The sequence below is a fragment of the Python bivittatus genome, unplaced genomic scaffold (assembly GCF_059951505.1).
Source record: "Python bivittatus isolate LINGU-HERP-01145 unplaced genomic scaffold, Pbiv_v1 ctg000600_np1212, whole genome shotgun sequence".
Classification (NCBI taxonomy): domain Eukaryota; kingdom Metazoa; phylum Chordata; class Lepidosauria; order Squamata; family Pythonidae; genus Python; species Python bivittatus.
The window spans coordinates 596,055-616,920 of record NW_028277082.1 but is presented as its reverse complement, the minus strand read 5'-3'; the positions used below and the strand labels follow the sequence as shown (position 1 = coordinate 616,920).

The 20,866-nt window shown below is 56.1% G+C and overlaps 2 protein-coding genes and 2 pseudogenes across 2 annotated transcripts; 2 read left to right on the top strand and 2 right to left on the bottom strand.

Moving 5' to 3' along the window:
- The first annotated feature begins 467 nt into the window (after positions 1-467).
- On the top strand, positions 468-5,037 carry LOC103063398 (enkurin-like). The gene is made up of 4 exons (XM_025177277.2): positions 468-779; positions 2,438-2,664; positions 3,994-4,140; positions 4,504-5,037. The coding sequence occupies exons 1-4, from the start codon at positions 668-670 to the stop codon at positions 4,675-4,677; spliced, it is 660 nt and encodes a 219-aa protein (XP_025033045.2). The 5' UTR covers positions 468-667; the 3' UTR covers positions 4,678-5,037.
- A 1,097-nt stretch (positions 5,038-6,134) lies between these two features.
- LOC103063160 (succinate--CoA ligase [ADP-forming] subunit beta, mitochondrial pseudogene) lies at positions 6,135-7,430 on the bottom strand (annotated as a pseudogene).
- Positions 7,431-10,048: 2,618 nt separating this feature from the next.
- LOC103062915 (succinate--CoA ligase [ADP-forming] subunit beta, mitochondrial pseudogene) lies at positions 10,049-11,398 on the top strand (annotated as a pseudogene).
- A 4,489-nt stretch (positions 11,399-15,887) lies between these two features.
- On the bottom strand, positions 15,888-19,224 carry LOC112543264 (verrucotoxin subunit beta-like; the record flags this gene model as incomplete). The annotated part of the gene is made up of 2 exons (XM_088147691.1): positions 15,888-18,089; positions 19,068-19,224. Coding segments are annotated over 2 exons (2,181 nt in total), but the record flags the coding sequence as incomplete, so codon positions are not given.
- Between the last annotated feature and the right edge of the window lie 1,642 nt (positions 19,225-20,866).

The window sequence follows — 20,866 nt, the reverse complement described above, 5'->3', positions numbered from 1 at the left end:
CCCCCTCGAGGTTCCTGGGTGCTCCCTGCCGGATTGAGTGGGAAACTGGGGACCTGGGGGAAGGGGCTTCTCCCGCTGGGCCCCCTTCCACAGCCTCTTGAGCCAAGGCCACGGAGCCAGGTGTGCAGAGCGAACAACCAGCTGCTGCGATGCTGCAGTGGGTGCTCTGCAGCACCCTAGGACCCAGGGGCCCTGAGATGTCTAGTTCCCAAGGCCCCTGACGGACTGCCATGAAAACACGCATTTCACCCAATTCATGCACTGCCCCAGAAAAGGAAGGAAGGGCCCCGGCTGAACGCGGCTCAGGCCAGAGGAAATCTTTTGTCCTCAGTTCAGAAGGGGCTACGCATGTGGGCTAAATGGACTTATCAGAGCTGACTATGTCGGACTGCAGGAGCGCTACGGTAAAAGCGGTTTCTCTGGGAGAGGCGGTGTCTGATCCCGGCGCGGAGGCCTACGCTTCCGTGAGCTCTGTAGACGCGGACGTGCTTGGAGCAGCTCCGGGCTGCAGGGCGGCCTTCCGTGGCCCCGTGCCCTTCAGTGGTATTGGATTAACCCCCCCGCTCCCAGCCTTGGGGGAGAGCCCTGTCTTTGAAGCGTGCCCACTGTCTGCTTTATTCTCTGCCGAAGGTATATCTCCACTTTCCGCTCATCCATCAAATGTGAAATGCAGGAACAGAGGAAAGCTCCGTGCCAAACGATGGGAATACCGAAGCTCGAAGTCCCCACCCCGAAAGAGTATCTCCGGAAACGTTCAAAGGAGCCCAAGGTCCCCAAATGTATGTTTGAGCACCCGCTCTTTTCCTCCACGCCTTGCCCACCTGCCCCTGAGGAAACGGAGCCTCCAAAGGTCCCCGGAGGCTGCTGAATGCGAACCTCCCTGTTTGGTCTAGACGCCGGTCAACTGGGGACCGGGGCAGAGCGGAGCCCGTCCAGCTGGTGCACTTCATCCCGGAAGCATCTCAGTGTCGGGGTGGGAGCAGGACGGGGGCTGGCGAGGCCCTTGTCCTGCTCCGGCTTCAGGGCAGCTCTGGCCTTCCTTTCACCCAGGGCCGGTCCAGGGCGCTCTGTTTCTGGCTGGCCTTCTGGCTTTTTCCAGGGAGGGTCTAGTGGGAAATGACCTCACTGCCTTGGGGGGATTTGTTAGACTTATACCTGGGAACTCGAGGCATCTCCCCCTCCAGGGGTGCCCACAGCCCTGGGCAATAGGCTAGCCTGGAAGTGGCCCCCCAGGGAGCTTCCGTGGCCGAGGTGAACTCGAAAGTGCGTGTCCCTGCTCCGAGTCCAGCAGCTTCAGCGCTACCCCACGCTGGTTCAACACGGCAGGTCTCGGGACATCTGGGCATCTAATGTCCAGCCACAGCAGAGGCAGATGTCCTTAGGAAGAGGCTTCCTGGTCAGAGAGAGAGAGACGGGGAGTGAATGGACCGCTTCTTCTGAAGTCCTGAGACCTTTCAGCAAATTCAGGGAATCCCCTTTTCTGGTACCGGACAGAAGCTCTTCACCTGACCCGGGCCCAGCAGCATCCGCTTCCTTGCTTCCGAATATTCAGAAGCCCCACCCCACCGCCAGCCCCCATCTCCAGGGGGTGGACATGCATGTAGATGAGTAAACTTAGATCTATCAGGGTGGAAGTCACCGCAGCCCGGGTGTCGCAGCCGTTGACCCTTAGGGCAAGCCTGACACATTCCTTGGAAATAAATGCCAATGGCTTCATTCAGGTAAGCGAAGTACTACGTGAGACCAGTCAGCGTGCCAATGTTTATGTTTGCATACACACAAGTGCTCCTTTTAAAAATCGCTGCATTAGAATTTAAAAAGTAATTGATGAATTCTGCAAGGATTCATGTTACTGTTCACTTTCCAGTAATCTGGAAATGAAGCCACATCTGAGGCTGCAAAACAGCTGCTGGTATCTTCTGAAAGCTATCTGGGTCCCACCCCCAGAAACAAATGAACAGGGTCCCACCCCTAGAAAAAGACCTCCTCCAGTTTTCACCCTACCATTGGGTGCAACTGGGTATCTGAGGGAGGGGACCCCAAAGGAGGCCTTAAACATTAACAGAATCCTGTGGGGGGTGGGATTCCTTTGAGGTATTCGCCCCAAACGTCCGGCCCTTACAGGTCCAAAGAAGCCCAGGGAGCAGCTGTCGGGGGGGGGGGGGCAGGACAATCAGGCTGCTTTTGGCCTGTCCTGTCAATTTTGGAAATGCCCAGAACGGCTCCTCCCTCTGTACTTCATGCCCCATCTCTCTCTGAGTGCGAGCACGCGTGTGCATGTTGTGTATATCCTACAACCCCCCCCCCGCCCGTTATTTGGCTCTGTGCATCTGATGGCTCCCCAATGGGCCCATCCCACTTCCAAACCTCCAGAGGCGGTTCTAAGGCGCCTGGCAACTGCATGCTTACGCACCATTGTCTTTCGGACACAACCCAGGCACGCAAGACCGTGGCCGGAAGCAGACGCGCAAGCCGCAGGTGCCCCGGCAGTCCGACCGGCCCATCATGGGCATCCAGAGCAAGAAGAACTTCATCACGACCAACGTGGCGGGGGCCATCATGGCGGTGGCCAAGAAGCCCCTGCGCGCTTGTGTCGACCGGTGCAAGGGAGACACATTCCTCCTTGACCAGTCGGGGCTGGTCCAGAGGTTCCTCAAGAAGAAGGTGCGTTTCGCCTGCAGCCCCGCCAGCGAGGGCGCCCGCGAATGTCGGCTGCATCCGGCTGTGTCAAGCGCGGGAGACGGTCTCTGCGCAGCCGCTAGGAGGGGCGGGCAGAGGGGCGAGAAGCTGTGAAGGGGTTGCGTGGGATCCGTTCTTCGCCTGCTGGCGGGTTAGCCAGCGAAGCCTCCGATTCGGTACAGAAAGTTTATTCTGTTGAGAATTAAGTTCCCCTCCCGTTGCAACTGCCCCCCAAGGCAGGAGGGGCCCAGGTGCCACCCTTGGCACGCCTTTCCCTTCTGCCGCCTGGCTCTCACTGGGCCTTGGACAGGGCAGGCAATTTGCCCACCTCCTGCTGCTTCTGAATGCATCGATGGGAGGGGTTACTTGTTTATTTTTTATGCATTCATTTGTTTGATTTATACCCCATGTTTTGTCCAGGAGCCCGAGATGGGACTTACTTATTTATCCCATTAGCACATCGCCACCTTTGCCACGGATCCCAGCAGGTGGCCTTATACAAATGTGTGAAACATCACCCCCCCCCCGAGATTGGAGTCCCTGTTGGCCTTGAACACCTGGTCTTGTGGCCGAGCCTGGGGCCCCGGCTGCGTGACAGAGGCCATCCCCCGGCTAGGATGGCCGTCGTTGCAGGACGCCCGGCTGCTGTGCGTTTTATTTTTACAGTCTGTATTTTACCTATTTGTTGTAAACCGCCCAGCGTCCCGTATGTGAAATGGGTGGCCGTATGAATCGAATCGAATAAATAAGTAAAATACGTAACCCAAAGTTAAAACCACCACAGGAGAAAAATGCAATTCGTTAAAGTAGATACAGAATTAAAATTCAAATTGTATTGGGCTGATGGAAAAGTAACAACCACAGATCGCGTCACCTGCAGAGTGCAGCTTCCTCCTATTTCCTCCCACAACAACAGCCCTGTGAGGCAGGTGAAGCCGAGAGGGAGGACCCGGCCCAAAGTCGCCCCAGGAGCATCCGGGGCTGAGAGGGGGCTTCCGCCTGGGCCTCCCCTCTCCTAGTCCAGCACCTTCCCTGCCACGCCACCCTGGCGGTGCCCCCGCAAACGTCTTCTGTGGGTTCAGTGTGGGGTAGGGCGCCCCTGCAGAGCTCCTGGCCATTTGAGGGGTGAAAGGTGTGCCCCCGTCCCCCCATTGACAAAAGGAGCCCACGTCCCCTGGACAAACGCAGGGCTCCATCCTCACTCCCAGGCGACACCCTTCCTCCCCACGGAAGGAAGCCTGCTCTGAAAGGGAGGGGGCCATGTGCACCTCTGCCCCCCAGGGTATTTACGGCATCACGCCTCCTTCTTTGCAGGACTTTGGGGTTACCCCGAAATACCTCAAAAAGCGGAAGAAGGAAGCCAGGCAGGTGCAGAAACTGAGCGTGTCTGGCCAGCAGGACGGCCTCCAGCAGAAGGGCCTGACTCGCCTGGCCACCCGGGACCGGGAGAACGTCTTGGCGGTAAGCAGCCGACCCCACCGGGCACCGAGCCCAGCGGGCCTCGTGGGTCAAGCCAGGGCCAAGCAAGACTCGCTTTCTCCAGAGGACCTGCGGGCACGTTGGGTGCTGGGTTCAACCAGTCGCTCGCTAAGCATTCAGACCGTTCAGTGAAATGCATCAAGGGCACCAGGTTGGGGAAGGGGATGTAAGCACCAACAGACCTTTTTTGTACCGTTAAAGCCTACATCTTTATGCCTCTCACTTATTAAAAAAAAATGAATTGGCTAGTATGCCTTCTGTCAACTATTCCTCTCCTACGCTGCGGAACAGAACAGAAAACGTATCAGACTAATGCAGGACGTGCATTTCATGTAATTCATGCAGGGTCTCAAGGAAAATTGGGAAGAAATCAACAAAGAATTCCAAAGTCTTTCTGTAGTGATAGATACGGTTCCCAAGAAACTTCGCAAAGAGAAACTGGAGACGGAGATGAAGCAGCTGGAGCACGATATCAGCACTCTTGAGAAGCACAAGTTTGTCTACATTGCAAGTGCCTAGGGAAGGGCCAGGGCCGGGCGAAAGGAGCCCTTCCGGGGCCCACTGGGGCCGGCGGAAGGGGCCAGCTCTGCTCCTGGGTCTTCCGCCGACCGCAGTGACCTTGAAAGGGATCAGCTCCCAGCGGACGGCCCGTCCGGTTCTGCTCCTTCCCGTTGATCTACGTCCATTCCCTGCAGCCGGGCTGGGGACGCCGTTGCCCGGCAGACACGGCTGGGCGCCGATGGGCCTGAGTCAGCTGGGGAGCGGCAGCCCTTCTGTTCACCCTCAGGGGAAAGAGTAATTTCTAAGAAGTTGCCATAGTTTTAAGAAGCCTTTGCGAAAGTTGTATAATGGATCTTCTTTTATTATTAAATAAAGCTCATTATTTACCAGCTGTTACCTGTGTGTGTGCGTGTGCACATACCGAGCCTTTGGGAGTGGGACAGCTGTAATGAGTCATCGCAGAGTCGTCGTCGTCGTCGTCGTCGTCGTCATGAAACAGAGCACAGCCTCTGCAAATGGCCTGTCTCCAACTGCGGGGCCACCGTTCCTGGGCTGCACAAATCCAGACGGCCAGGAGAGGGGAGCAAGGAGCAACTCTTTGCTGACATCGCGTGTTGGCCAGAGTTGGCGGGGGGGGCGGGCTCCCCACGACAGGCCCTGCCCCCGTCGGTCAGTTGCCCTTGGCCGACCGAAGGGATGCCTGCCCCACTTGAAAGGGTGGGGGCTGGGGTGGGGGTGGCGCAGAGCCCAAGAGCGCAAGGTCCGCGGCAGCCCCCGCCTCGCTGCGGTCGGGGAACAGCTCGGCCCTGCGCTCGGCTTCCCGTTTGCCCCTCTCTTCCGCGCGGCGGCGTTCAAGAGCGAGGCTCTCCCGCGGTGCCCCCAGCGCTGCCCTCTCGTTCCCAGGCGGCGAGGCTGGTGCCCGCGCGGCGTCCGCGCTGGAAGAGCGCCCGGCCAGACCCGCGGTTCGAGGCGCCGCGTAATTCAGAGCGGTCGACAGCCCGCCCCCCTCCCGTCCTCCCAGCTGAGAGGGGGGCTGGTCCAGCGTCGCCCAGGGCTGGGCGGGGGCAAGAAGCCAGGCCTCCCCAGTGCAGCGCAGGGCCTTCCCCACTAGCCCACCCTGCCTCTCCCTGGGCAGAGCAAGAGAGGGGACCTGCCTCGGCCCCATTCGAGCGGCCGTTTCCCCCCAGCAGCTCAGTTGTTTGGCAGTCAGGGAGACAAATGAAACTTTCCGTTAAAGTCAGGCTTTATTAGGAGGAGATACGTTTTCTAGTTCTTCTGGCAGGAATTTTCCCCTCCACGTTAGAGCAAAGAGTGCAAATAAGAATAAGGGAAACTACCAGGGCATATTTTGGGCCATGTTGAAATTGAGCAGCAAGCTGGGGCAATCTAAGCCCCCCCTCCCCCATATGATGGCCCTGGGAGGAAGTATTTGAGAAAGCAGCCCCACTTGGGAATGGAAGCTAGGAGCAGCTTAATCAGGAGGGCAAATGAAACTTAACATCGATTTGCAACTCTTTTGCTAAACTCATGATTTCGGAGAGCTTGACAGCCATTTTTGCTGCCTTATCCAAGTCGTCGCAGGCCAGGATCTTCAAGCCGCTCTCGGCAATGAGAACTTTTGCGTCGGCCACTCGGGTTCCCTGTAGCCGGACCACAATTGGTATTTTGAGCTCCAAGTCCTTGGCAGACATAATGATCCCGTGCGCAATGACATCGCATCTCATGAGGCCTCCAAAAATATTGACCAGGATAGCCTGGACATTTTCATTGGAGGTTATCAGTTTGAAGGCCTCCGTTACTTGTTCCACTGTGGCGCCCCCACCGACATTGAGATAGTTTGCCGGGGTGCCCCCGTGGAGCTTAATGATGTCCATGGTGGCCATGGCCAGGCCGGCCCCGTTCACCAGGCAACCGATGTTCCCGTCCAAAGCGATATAGTTGAGTTCTGCATTGGCTGCCTCTCTCTCCTTCTCGTCCATTTGGGTCCAATCCTGCAGCTCAAATACCTTCTGCTGACGGAAAGCCGAATTGCTGTCAAAAATGATCTTTGCGTCCATGCACATCACCCTCCCTGTGGAATCTTCCACCATGGGGTTAATCTCCACCATGACAGCATCGTATTTAATAAAGAAGTTGTAGATCTTGACCATGTTGTTGGCTGCTTCTTCAGCCACCTGCGAAGGAAACCCCATTTTCTGGGCCAGCTGAAGAGCCTGCTTCTTTTGGAGACCCTCCAGGATATCCACGGGCTCCTTCAGGATGGTGTCCGGGTGCTCGGCAGCAACATCTTCGATTCTGAGCCCCCCATGAGAACTGCCGATGAGCACCGGCCCCTGGAAGGCCCTCTCCATGGTGATGGCAAAGTAGTACTCCTTCCTCAGGTACCTGCGCTCACAGACCAGGACCTGGTTGCAGATCCGCCCCGTTTCCCCCGTCTGCTTGGTGAAGAGCTTCTTCCCGATCATCTGGGCGGCCACCTCCCTGGCCTCCTCGGGAGAACACACCATCTGCACGCCTCCCTTCAGGCCCCCTTCGAAGATCCCCTTTTCCCGGCCACCGGCTAAAACCTGGGCCTTGACCACAAGGTCATTGGTCCCGATCTTTCTTGCCACCTTGTAGGCTTCCTCCGGGGTTCTCGCGACCAAGCCATAGGGAACAGGGATGCCGGCTTCCTTCAGCAGCTTCATGCCCAGGTATTCGTGGAGAGATAAGTGCCGGAGGCGCTGCCGCTGCAGCTGCAGTCCCGGACACGTCGTGGAAAATCTCCGGCTTCCCCCAAACCCCGGTGGCCCAGTGCCCCGGCTTATCCAACAGACCTTTGTCCCCATCCGCTTGGCCCCTCGCACTGCCTGTGCCCAGAACATGGAGGTGGCACGATGCCCTGCTCCCAGGGTCTCCCTCTGGGCTCTCCTCCAACAGACCTGCCAACTGGCCGTTACGGTTTGAAAGATCAATCTGCTGCTCCCTCCTGGTCTCCCATTGGCTGCAGCAAGAGCTTCTGTGACCTCACCAGCCTCGCTTATGCCCCCGGGAGCCCCAGTCCTGGGAGCCCTGCTTTCCCTGCCGGACCCTGGAGCTTCCCTCGTTCTGAGCCATAAACGGTTCCCAAGGAACAGAGACGAATTTCCCTCTGAAAAGGAGACTCGATGAGTGCCGCATTTAGTAGGAGAAAGTTGCGTACGGGCCACGTGAAGTGGCATGGGCTCAGTGCCCACCCGAGTTGAGTCCCTCAGGGAAACAGACATGTAGAGACTCATTTTGACTTTGTAATGTTTGTTTTTGTTTATAAATAAACAACACACACAGACTTGTGTTAGAAGAAAAGCTACCCAAGAGAACCGCTCACCTTTTATTCATGATTCAGCCCCGGGCACCATGAAGACCGCTTCACCTGCTCTCCAAGGGCCTCAGTGTGGTTAACACCGTTGAACGGAGTTACATCATGTACCCGGGGTTACTTTGGGCATTTTCTGGGTCTTTTAAGGTCAGTGGGTATCCAGTGGGGTCCAGCATCGATCTATTCCTTGGGCCACATGGCCAGCGCATTGCCGTTTCTGTGAAGCTCCCTTCGGTCACGTGCTCCTGTCTGCTGGTTTTGCCCATGGAACTCAGGCGCCTGAGCGGCGTGGAGCTGGAAAGGACCTGGTCCCTGAACCTGAGAGAGAAAACACGCAGTATCTTTGCAAACCGCCCCCCTCCATACGAACCACAAGGACTTCAGGCAAAGTGAAAAGCATTTTATGGGGGGGGGGTCAAGTCTTTATATAGGGTACAGAAACAAATGATGCATACATTCGATATATGTGATGCGTCAGAAAGCAACAAACCAGACAATAAAAGACACTGATTAGTCGTGTGAAAAGGCAAACACCTTAAAATATGTTGCATCTCCTCCTTTCCCACCTGGGCTTGTTTCTTGAACACTTGCCACCCTTAAGGACTTCAGAATACAGCCCTGTTATCTGACTGATGGTCCCTGAAAAGGCTAGGTTTTGCACGTCGGAGGAAATGGCTTTGGCTGAAAGGAAAAACATGGTTTCCTAAACTTCAGAAGGAGGCAGGGATGCCATGCTGAAATGCTAATACCACCTTTATTAAGATGCTAATAATAAAGCCTAAAATTCCAGGTAACTTTGACAGACCCACATCTTGCTTTTCCTGTCTCGCCATATTACGTTAAGTGTTTGCTGTTCCATGCTTCTTTGTGGAACTTGCACCTGCTGTAACTGCTTTTGCGTTTACGGTCCAACCTTTGCCACCTTCAGTGGCTCCCAGCCACCCCGCAGACTGCCTAAAGAATGACCCTCGTTTGGCAGCGCGCGGAGCGGTTCTTCTGCTTGGGTTCTTCACCCGCCTCAGCCTGGTGCCTGCGGGCAGTAACTTGTAATGTATGAAGTGAAGTTTGTCCACCCCAGTTTCAGTGAGAATCTTCAAGGCGATGAAGGTGGCTGCAAATAAATTTAACTGGAACCAAATCGGAAAAATGGCTGCGGAGAGCAAGGTTAACCTCAAGGGCAGATCTTGGGCATCACGAAAGGACGGCCGGTTCTTGGAAGGGAAATGGCTGTTCTGTTTTCCTGGCAGGACTGGGGAGGAGGTCTGGGGGGTCCTTGGCCTTGTGTGCCGAGAAAAGATGGCTGCCTTGATTTGGGAGAGGCATCTCCTGCTCTGCAAAACGCCGTGGGCCAGTCTAGCTGCTGCTGCGCACGAGCCTCCATCCTCTGTACTTCGTTCCTTATTGCCAGATCTATGCTTGCGCTCTCCTGGCAGCCCAGCCCACAGCTGCTTACCACATAACTTCCAAAAATAACAGCAGCTCTATAAAATAGTGCAAAAGTAAATAATACCCCTCAGACAAATATGGCAAATGCAGTCATCTAAAACGTACGGCATAAATAATGGCTAGCTAGGTAGAAGTAGCGAGCTGCAGATTTACATCCTCCCTTCCAGTGCAGAAGGTCCCCTTGGTATAGGGTTAACAAGAACCGAAACCAGCAGCAAGTCAGATCAAGCAGCGGACACGGGGCAAAGAGGAAAAAGGGTTCTGCAGAAGAAGCCGGAGGATTCAGCGGACAGCACAGGGACTCCTGTGGCGCAGGTGTAGGGCTCCCTACGGAACCAGTCGCTTCTGGAGCAGGGTGGCCTTAGTGACCGGCGCCAAAGCGCGTCCGGGTCCAGAGTCCCACCTGGCTGCTGGGGGTGGCGCCTGGCCCAGAGCCCCTTGGCCGCCCGGCCAGGCTGGGCTGGTGGAACCTTGCCCTGACCAATCGCGGGCCGGGCCGCGGGCAGTTGGAGAAAGAATGCTGGGAAACCTCTTTTTCTGTTCGAAAGGGCAGTTGGGGGCCTGGGGCAGACAAAAAGGCTGGCGAAAGCCAAAGACGCCTCCTCCATGATTGGCCACTGGGCAGCAAGAGTGGCAGGACGGATGGGCGGCAGAGGCGGCCTGGGAGCTGTGAGTGCTGCCGCGGGGCACCCCGGGCCCTCGGGGCTGCAGCGAAGGCGCCTGTCGCTGCACGAGTACCTGAGCATGAAGCTGCTGAAGGAGGCAGGGGTTGCGGTTCCACACGCCTTGGTTGCAAAGACACCGGAGGAGGCCTACAATGCCGCCAGAGAAATAGGGACAGAGGACCTCGTGGTCAAGGCCCAGGTTTTAGCCGGCGGGCGTGGAAAAGGGACCTTCGAAGGGGGCCTGAAGGGAGGCGTGCAGATGGTGTGTTCTCCCGAGGAGGCCAGGGAGGTGGCCGCCCAGATGATCGGGAAGAAGCTCTTCACCAAGCAGACGGGGGAAACGGGGCGGATCTGCAACCAGGTCCTGGTCTGTGAGCGCAGGTACCTGAGGAAGGAGTACTACTTTGCCATCACCATGGAGAGGGCCTTCCAGGGGCCAGTGCTCATCGGCAGTTCTCAGGGAGGGGTCAATATCGAAGACGTTGCTGCCGAGCACCCGGAGACCATCCTGAAGGAGCCCGTGGATATCCTGGAGGGGATCCGAGAGGAGCAGGCCCTTCGGCTGGCCCAGAAAATGGGTTTCCGCGCTAAGGTGGTCGGCGAAGCTGCCGATAGCATGGTCAAGCTTTACAACCTTTTTATTAAATATGATGCTGTCATGGTGGAGATTAACCCCATGGTGGAAGATTCCACAGGGAGGGTGATGTGCATGGACGCAAAGATAAACTTTGACGACAATTCGGCTTTCCGCCAGAAGCAGATCTTTGAACTGCAGGATTGGACCCAGGAGGACGAGCGGGACAGGGAGGCGGCAAGTGCTGACCTCAACTACGTTGGGCTAGACGGGAACATCGGTTGCCTGGTGAATGGGGCCGGCCTGGCCATGGCCACCATGGACATCATTCAGCTGCACGGGGGCACCCCGGCAAACTTTCTGGACGTCGGAGGAGGAGCCACCGCACAGCAGGTGAAGGAGGCGTTTAAACTGATCACTTCTGATGAGCGGGTGCAGTCCATCCTGGTGAATATTTTTGGGGGCATCATGCGATGCGATATTATTGCTGAAGGAATCATCCTGGCAGCCACCGAGCTGGAGCTCAAAATCCCGGTCGTGGTGCGATTGCAAGGCACACAAGTGGAGCAGGCGAAACTTTTGATAGCCAAGAGCAGCCTGAAAATCTTGGCCTGCGATGACTTGGACCACGCGGCCAAAATGGCCGTGACCCTCTCCAAGATCGTGAGGCTAGCCAGGCAAGCCTGCCTGGAGGTGACGTTCCAGTCGCAGACCTGAGGATGCTCCTTTCCCATCATTTCCTGCCTGCTGAAGCCCCCCCTCCTTCCCCCCCTCCTTCCCCACCCCACCACTTTTCTTTGTGGAGCTTTTAAATGCTTGAACAGGAAAGCTTGTCTTCGATCTCCGTCTCGTGGCTGACGACATGGAAGCCCCCTGCAGCCATTATCTCCCCTTCCTTGCCAACTCTCTTCCTCCCATTTGCCCTTGCAAAACAAAGGCATCCGTGGGAGATGGGCTTGGCTGGGACCACCCGCTTCTCCCAAATAAAAGCCTGGCGTGGAGTGGAAGGTGGTCTCTGCCTCCATGAATCTTACACTGGGATGTTAGTCGGGGCCGTCCCTGGGGGTCTCTCTGACCGTCGTGGGAAACTCCAGGAGCCAGAGAGGGGGTTTAGAAGCCCTGATAAAGGGCCGACCTCCCTTGGCCACTACTCCACTAATATCCAGGCAAGACTGGTGCGCTCATTACTACCTTGGGGGAGAAGAAAATCACAGCTAACGTTATCTAAGGCTCTGCTCTGCTTGTTTACATAGGGAAGCTTAAGGAGTTGGTCTTTATGTCTTGTCGGCCAACGAGCCAGCTTACTGGAGTCTGTCCAGCGGAGTCACTGGCTTGGCCCTTGGGTTTCCAGGCGCTGTTTTGCCCTCCCATTGCCCCCCACCCCTGCTGAGATCAAGCGCACGCCCCACTCCGGCTGTCTCCAAGCCACTGACGTCCTCAGCCATACAATCCCAAACTTAGCAGCTGCGCCGGCACAATAACCTCAACTTGGCTAGTTCTAACCTTGTTTTGTCACTTGGCTTATAATAGTGAGACCAGCCTGTTTGGGAGGCTCATGGTTCAAAGAGTACTAGCATAACGTTCTGGCAAGTAGCCATGGCTCAAATGAGTCACTGTATTGTCTGCGTCCCCTTGCGGTTGTCTCTCGGCCGCTTCATCCAGGCGGCCTCAGGCTGCCTGCCCCAAATTCCCGGCAGGCCCATCTGTAGGACAGCATTGCGGAGGCTGCTCTCGGCGGGCAAAATGGCCGATTTCATCCCTAAATTTCCCTCCTGGGTTGCACAAAAACTGGGTGTGTCTGTAATTGGCAGGAGGCTGAATGAAGCCACGGCTATTCCTTTCTATCTGTGCCAAATCTGTATTTTGTGCCACCCCTTTCTCTTTCTCTCTCTCACGCACTTACACGTTGCCACAAAGGTCCTGGAACACTTAACGATTTCTAGTTTTGATTAAAGGCAGAAATCAGTCTTGCTTCATACAGGAGCAACATAAATCTAATTTTCCTAGCACGTGATTCAGAAAGGGGGGTAAGACCCAAACGGGAAGAAAGGTGACTGTGAGCCTTTCTTCGCTTCCACCCACCCACAGCGCAGACGAGGCCCAGCGGCTTCTTGTGGGAGCCAGGACATCCCCCACCATACCAGCGTTGCTTTAGCTGCTCTGGTTTTAAAGTAATGTCCGTCCGATTCCCAGTGTAATTGTCACTGCAGACCCACCTCGCCAGCCCTCCTGTTGCTGACGAGGCCAGGTGATCCTTGGGGCTGTTACCCACACTGCTCCCGGGTTTGGCTTATGGCCACTCACTCGCACACTCACAGCCTGTTGAGGCACGCGGGGATCTTGCCAGCCCCCCTTGCTTTCTACCTGGGTTTTCCAGAGAGGTGCGGCTGGAGCAGACACACACACAGCCCTGGTCAACAGCCGGGAAATAATTAGGGATACACACAAATCACTCCCAACCGAACACTGAGGCACAAGAGGTTCTTTGTAATACACGGAGACCCAGTGAATTTGGAGACCCAATGAATTTAAAGGAACAGCAAAACTCTACTGGTTGCAAGGTACATTTGCCCTTTCTCACACACACCCACACCCACACCCACACCCACACACACACACACACACACGCTCATCCACACTTACCCACGTCCTTCCCAACTAGGCTGCCAGGCACTAGCCAGAGGGATGAAGCCGCCAAGTCTGGATCCAAAGGTGACTCAGAGGACTCAGATGACTCAGAGCGGGCGGGCTTTGGGACCCCTTTTATCCCCAAAAGTCCTTGCTGGGTTGATTTACAAGTGATGGGATGGGGTGAGGGCTTCCATGTGCTCAGGCCCCACTTCCTCTTTCTGGTTCAGGTCCTTTGTTTTTTCCTTGCTTCCTTCTTATCTGCCTCCCTGAAGGGACCTCCTAGACCAGATCTCTGGCTTTCGTCCTCTCTGCTTAAAGCAGCGCCTGCCTCAGCTTTCGGTTATGGCAGCTTCCGCCTAGCTTCACCGGGCAGGCAACCTTCATCCCTCTGTTCTCCAAGGCTTCCCCCTGCCCCCCCACCCCAACCCCGGGTGAACCCTGGATTTTGAAGACCTGGATCTGCCTAAAGAGCAGCTGACCAGGGCTGGTGACCGGGAGGGAGAGCCCTTCCTTTGCTGTTTCACAGCACAGCCCTTGGGAAGCTTGTGAACGTGGGTCTAGTGCTCCTCTAGAAGAGCTGTAAGCCCATGTTTACAAGGAGCCTGTCGGCTATACAGGCAGGCTGCACTGAAGGTGGGCTTAATGCTCTTCTGGAAGAAGACTAAACCTGCATTCGGCTCATTTTAAACATGGCTTCAATGTTCTTCTAAAACAGTGCTCAACTGCTGTACGAAAGGAGTCCAACTATCAGCTGATAGTTAGTTCCTTTTGAATGTGCCAATAAAAACCCCTGCACCAAAGTAGAATGAGTTTTGGTATGTGGCTAATCCCACCAGTCCAGCCATCTGTCAGAACCCTCCTCCTCCTCCTCCTCCACCCCCCCCAGCTGCAGCCACTTTAAGGAGAGACACCAGCTGGTGTTAACCCACCAGCTGGGGGCACTTGGTGAGAGGAGGGGGGAAAAGGCTGGGAAAATCCACCCATCCTGGTCCTTAACATGCCCTGGATGCTGTAAATAAGGACAACATTGGGAACCCAGCGGGGACCGTAGATTGTATGCCTAGCACTAACTCAGCCCCAGGAAGAGCCCTGGCAGAGAACCTCAGCAGCTGGACTGATGAATTGTACCGGAATTGGCTGTTCTTTTCATTGCTGTCTGGCAGTTCCTCCCCCTTCAAACTGCTCAGCTGCTGAGGGTGCCAGAGGAGGGGCAAGTGGGATAGAATGGGTGGCTCCAAGAGCTTGTCCAAGAGACCCTCATGAAACTGACAGACAGACAGACAGACAGACAGGTGCACACACACAGAGGGCAAATCCATATTTTTCTCAAAAGGATTTCTAGGTTCCTGTAAAATTACATGCCTATGCATCTGGAAAATGTATGGTGGGGGGCAGGGGGGCTGCATGGACCTCATGCTGAGTCGGAAGAGGCTCTAGACAAAGTTGCTGCTCGTGTTTTTCCCCAGAAGTTTTCCCCTGCTGGCCTGTCAATGTTCTGGGTGACCACTCAGCTGGTGGCTGCTCCTCCTCCTCGCGGTATTTTGCGTAGTCATTGGGAAGGAAGCTGCCGCGAATTCAGTGGGGAACACACACAGGGCCAGTTTCAGTGTTTCTTAACACCAAGACTTCTTTCATCTTTCATCAAGGTGAATTGCTCAACCAAGCAAGATTTCTTTCTGGGAAATCTGGAATGTGGTTCAGGGTTCCCAGTGACTCCCCCACTGGGTTTCTTTTCTTGGTGGAGAAATAGAAGGCGACTCTCATAAGATGCCCAGAGTCTTGTACAAGTGGATGGCCACTGAAATCAAATCAATCAATCAATCAATCAATCAATCAATCAATCAATCAATCAATGATGTTGCAAATTCACCTGCCAAAACAACTCCAGAAAAGATAGGTGTGCTAAGCCACCACTGTGAAGAATATTTGGCAAATAAAGTTGCTCAGATCTGCACCCAGGTGGACTCCTGGGTGGCCGAGGTATCAGGGGTGTAGCCTGCTAGCACGATCTGGGATGAGTTTGAGGTGGTGACTCTTGAGGAAGCGGACAGGGTTCTCTATGCCGTTAGCTCAGCCACCTCTTTGTTGGACTAAGGCCCTTCCCGGATTGTTAGGGCTGCCAGGCGGTGACGTGTAGCTGGGTCCCTGCAGTGGTGTTGGGTGGAGGCCCCCTTGTTAGAGGTGTTTGATATACGCTCTGTAGGTGTTGATGTTATTTGTCTGAATTTCCTTTATTGTATTTTTTTATTTCTTTCATATTTGTATTTTGTTTTTTTATATTGTGAGCGCTCATCTCTCCTCCCTCGACCAGGGCACCATCCATCCCCTGACCCAGCGCTGGAGTCATGGCTGTTTTTGACTCCTCAATCTCTTATGCCCCTGGTTCTTTCTGCAGACAAGCCATGATGCCTCTACTTTTCCAAATGTACAAAACCACCCTCCTTCCTCTTCGTCCCAGGCAAAGACTCCGGAGTGGAGTTCAGGTGGTCCCACCAACACTGACCCACTCATCAGAGGGAAGGATACGGAGTATTCCTAGGCTTATCTACTTGGATATAAGATCCACTCCTTTCCAAGCAAGCATAAACATATTTATTTATTTGTTTATATATTTAAAAAGCAAATGCAGACACATGCCCGAACCCCAGAGGGCTCCAGTCTCTCAAGAAACTGGTCTGTGCTGAAGACCTGAGGGAGAGGACAACAAGGTTGCAGGGTGCAAAAGCGCAGCTGCGCCACCACCTGTTTACCTCCTAAAAGTCTCCCTGGAGGGCCTCCTCACTGGGTTCGCTCTCAAACCCATCTTCATAGATGGCGACCACCTGCAGGGCCACCATGTTCCTTACGGTGGTCCTGGACATCCACACGGTCTCCATCTTCTTCCCTGTCTTGTATTCGTACCACCCATTTTCTGCTCGTTTTCGGTAGCGGAGCTTGTACTGCTTTATGACGATGCCATCGGCCACAAAGCTAGGGCAGCTCCAGATAATTTGGATTTGAAAGGGGAAACAGGAGCCCCTCTCCACCAGGGTTGGTTTCCCGGGAGGGCTTGAGCGGGGGGTGGTCTCCACCACTCCACTCACATCACTGAAGTGACTGAGTCCCAATTTGCTCTCCACGGCATACCGAAATTCATATTTAGTCTTTGCTTCCAGCCCCATCACCCAGAACGTCTCCTCTGTCCCATTTACATACGCAAACATCCACTTTTCTTCCCCAAAGACCCTATACTGGACGTAGTAACCCGATATCACCCCTTTCTCTGACTCGGCTGGCTGAAAGGTCAGCTGGAATCGGTCACAGGAAACGGCGTCAATGAGTGGCTGGCGGGGTTTGGAGAGGAGCTTCAGTCGGGTTCCTTCCAGGCACCCACTGGGGTACCGGACAATCTCAGCTCCCGGGTTGCTCTCATCAGGCTTTGAGGTTACGATGAAGCGGATCTTCCCCAGGTGGTAGCCCTGGGAGAACCCCGCAAACACCATGGCTGCGTCCTGGGCTCTTTCCAAGATCTTTCTGTCCTCAAACCAGGGGGTTGAGTCCTTCTCCTGTACTGAAGCCTTGGGTACAGAGCCAGAGGCCTGATCCAAAACAGCGTTCAGCTTATCTAGGTAGGGTTCCCTTGCTTGCAGAGAAGTAAAGGTATAGGCAAGCACAGTATCAATTCTTGGATCGAGAATCCTTTTCACTAGGTCATCTTGGGAGGAGACCTTACCTTTTGACAAGTCCAGGAAGAATTTGATGAAATATATCTCCTGATACTTCAAATCCAGGAATCTGTGGAGCGAGGCAGTGTTGAACGCCGACTGCTCGTTCTTCCTCAAAAGGTTTATCAGGACGTCGTCCCTGGCTCCTCCTCCACGGATGGAGGGCAAGATCGTGGCTAGCTGTTTCTGTAAGCCAAGCCGGTACTCCTCACACAAGTCTTTGAAACGCACGATTTTCTTCAGGATTTCTGGGAAGGTGGTTGTAATGCTGTCCTTGAGCAGGTCGTTGCATCGCTTGTCAAGTTCCATGAGTTTCTCCAGGGCCTTCTCAGTGTCGGAGATCACTCTGGAGCTCACCTCACGAACCAGCCGGGCAGCCCTTGAGTTCAACCTGCTCAGGGGGAAAAGCCACACTTTTACGGGCACGGACCTCTCCCCATTACTTCCCAACATTTTGGGAAGTTTGGAATATATTCTTAAGGCTTCCTCATATGTTGTTGGGTTGCGGTCAAGGGCAAAATCCCCATAGAAGATGCAGCTGCACTTCGCCACAGCAGCCTTTTCTTGTTCATCCAGGCAGATTCCTCCACCCTGTCCTGCCTTAGATAAAGACAGCAAAGGCATCTTGGTCACCATGACGTGGAGCTTGGCTTGAATGTTCTGCAGGCTGTCCGAGGAGAACGCCATCTGGTCAAAGATGAAGAAGGCGTTGGCTCCATACAGAATCCCCGTGACCACGTGGGTGGCAGTGTCTTGCTCAAAGACCTCTGGGTACATGATGTGCTCCTGCCCGATTTGGCACATGGTCATCTGCTTGAAGTAGGTGGTGGCCGAGTACTTGAGGGCCATGCGGGCCTGGTAGGCTGACTCTGGGGTATCACAGAGGTACTTGGCTGCGCCATCCACTGTCACCAGCCCTCCAAGAAAGCTTGCCTTGAGGGAGGCCGAGACATTCAGCGCATGGGCTTTGTTGCTGAGCGTATCAAAGGCGATCACTTGGGTTTCTGTGCTGGGCTGCAGCTGGGTCTCGATATTCCTGGTTAAAACTCCGGGATCCCATAGGGTGATGCCTGCCACAGGACAAAGACAAGGTAAGGCAGCCTGTAGCAGCAAAGCGTTGCACGTAAAAGGCCAGAGAAAAGGCACACCCAAGGGGAGAGGAGGCCTCCTGCTTTTTAACACTGTTGCTTCCCAAAAGTTGATAATGAAGCTCAAGCTCAGATACTTTGGCCACCTAATGCGAAGAGAGGACTCTTTGGAAAAGTCCCTGATGCTGGGAAAGATTGAAGGCAAAAGGAGAAGAGGACGGCAGAGGACAAGATGGTTAGATAGCATCACTGAAGCAATGAGCATGAAACTGAGCAAACTCAGGGAGGCAGTGAAGGACAGGAAGGCCTGGCGCGATGTGGTTCATGGGGTCACGAAGAGTCGGACACGACTTAACGACTGAACAACAACTTCCCAAAAGGTGGCAAAATGTCAGCGGACTGCTTCTGGCCATGGAGGCTCTTGGGCTGGCCACAGCTTCAACAGCTCTTTCCCCCAGCAGCCGACCAGTGTGGCTCTGCAAAACTACACTTCCCAGGATTCCTAGCAAAGAGGGTGTGGCTATAGCACAGGCACGCTCCCCAAGGCATCCGCGTGGCATCCTGCAAGCTGAACGGACCCAAGGGCCCTGCAGGAGCCTTCTCTGAAGGGCCAGCCTCAGGACTGCCCAACCCACGATGCTCTAAGTATAAGATTGGAGCCAGAATTTGTAAGATCAACTGCAGAAGAGGGAGGCGGCCTGGAGACCATCAGAGGTTCATTTGGTGCGGCCGGACTGGATGACCTTTACGACCCCTTCCGGGCCTCTGCTTCGGTGAGACTTCTGCTACTGAGAGGTTTTGCAATGACAAGGCAAGAAGGGAGGATGCGCTTCAGCAGGGAATCGGGACCCACTGCAAACTGGAGTTTAATAACACAGCAGCCCCACCCCCTTTCCCCCATCTTTGCTGTCATCCCCTGCCCTGCTGCAGAGAAGGACGCCACCCTCCTTGGCACCGTATCTGGGACGAGGGTGTCGCTTCGGAGGTCGTACAGCATCCCCAGCTGGAAGGGGCGGCCCAAGGCAGCCATCTGGAGAGCCTGTTTGGAGACCAGCAGCGCTTCGCCCTGGCCGGGCAGGGCTCCTTCTGCCCGGCCTGCAAGAGAGGAGGTGGGAGAAGACCATCAGCAGGAAGGCCCCGGAGGGAGACCTCCCCCCATTTTCCAGGTGTCCTCGGCAAGCACAAAGGCTGTTCTGCCCAGAGCCGGAGAGATGGAAAGGAAGGGCCTGGTGGGGCTGACCCCAAAGAGCAGAACCAGTGGGCACTGGACCTTTGGCCACCACCTGGGAAGTGGCACCGATGCCCTGACCAGTCCGGGCTTGTCAGGCTCACCAACTGGACCCTGGGAAGATGGGGCTCCCTTCCAGTCCAGAAGCAGGAACCAGGCCGGGTCCCCACATGAGGGCCTCAGAGACCTTCCCGCTCCGTTTGGGAGCAGGGCTCAGGCTGTCTTCCCCGTGTGGGTGTGTTGGACTGCAGTTCCCATCATTCCCAGCTGACACTGCCAATGGGAGTTGACATCCAGGGCGGAGGAAGTTTTAGCAAAAACTGGGAGACCCAACTTACTGCCGAGCACCTCCCAGTCCACTTTCCCAGCCGGCCCCACCTTGAATGGGCTGGACTGCAACTCCCAGGATCCCCCCCCCCCCCCGTCAAGAAAGATGAGAGGCTCGGGAGGAAAGGCAGCCTCTCCCCAGGCAAGGATGCTTCAGCTGGGTTCCCTTAAGGGCTCGGCTGCAGCCAGCCTCCCTCTCTCCTGGGCAGCCCCCCGGCCCAGGAGCAGAACGCCGCTGTTTCCCAGCCACGGCAGTCCCGGGGCACCCCCCACACCCACCCACCCCTGCGGGACTGTGTGGCCCGTGCCTGGCAAGACCATCCTCCAGTCCCAACGTTGCAGGCTCCCAAACTCGAGCCAAGGCGCTCCTCCTGCCAGTGCTTCTCCGCCAGCGCCAGGCATTCAGCCCCTGCACGTGGGGCCTCCAGGCACAGGGGTCCCGCAGGGCAGGGGCTGCAGCCCCTCATGGAAACCCACAGGCGCCTCCGTCCTCGACCCAGCCAAGGCAGGAGGGCCACCAGCTTGTCAGTCCGCGTGGCTGAACAAATGTCTCAGGGCCGGCCGGTCAGCCTTCGGCCTCGTGCCTGGATCACTGTCTAATCTGGAGGGGCTGCGAGGCACAGATGCCCTTTAGCGGGGAGAAAGGCAAGGAGGACCGACGCAGGGCATTCGTGCAAGGCGGGAGATCGCGCTGCATGCGACAGGGGCGCGGGTGGGCTCGCGGACAACAGGCGGGACGCGGGATGGCCGTCGGAAGGGCCAGCGCGGTCGTTGCAGGCTGCACGCGAAGCATCGCGTCGAAGACCCGGGAAGTCCTTCCGCTCCGCTTTCCCTGTTTCGGAGGGATGCGGGCGGGCGGGCGGGCGAGAGGAGGTCCAGAGGCGGCCGAAGGCGGCGATGCAGGGGGCGAGGGGCGGCAGGGCAGCCAGCTCCCGGGCACGCGGGGCGGGAGCAGGACTCCGTTCCCGGCGACGGGCGGAGCGCCTCGAGCGCCGCGCGGGAGGGGCGCGGGCTTCCCTGCCCCGCCTCTCCGCAGGCCGCGAGGAACCGGCCGGGCAGCCGCCGCTCGGGGGGCGTCGCCGGCTCTCCTGCGCGCTGCCGCGGTCGGACTCGATGGCCCCGGGGGTCTCTCCGGCCCCACAATTCTAGGGCTCCTCCCCTCCCAGCCGCCCGCCCAGCAGCGGCGGAGAGCCTGTCGGGTCCCCCT

Bases quoted from the DNA above. Each gene is read 5' to 3' on its own strand.
- LOC103063398 (XM_025177277.2), top strand. From the start codon at position 668: ATGCAGGAACAGAGGAAAGCTCCGTGCCAAACGATGGGAATACCGAAG. The intron at 780-2,437 runs GTATGTTTGAGC...GACACAACCCAG, and splicing joins GGAGCCCAAGGTCCCCAAAT to GCACGCAAGACCGTGGCCGG. The intron at 2,665-3,993 runs GTGCGTTTCGCC...CCTTCTTTGCAG, and splicing joins AGAGGTTCCTCAAGAAGAAG to GACTTTGGGGTTACCCCGAA.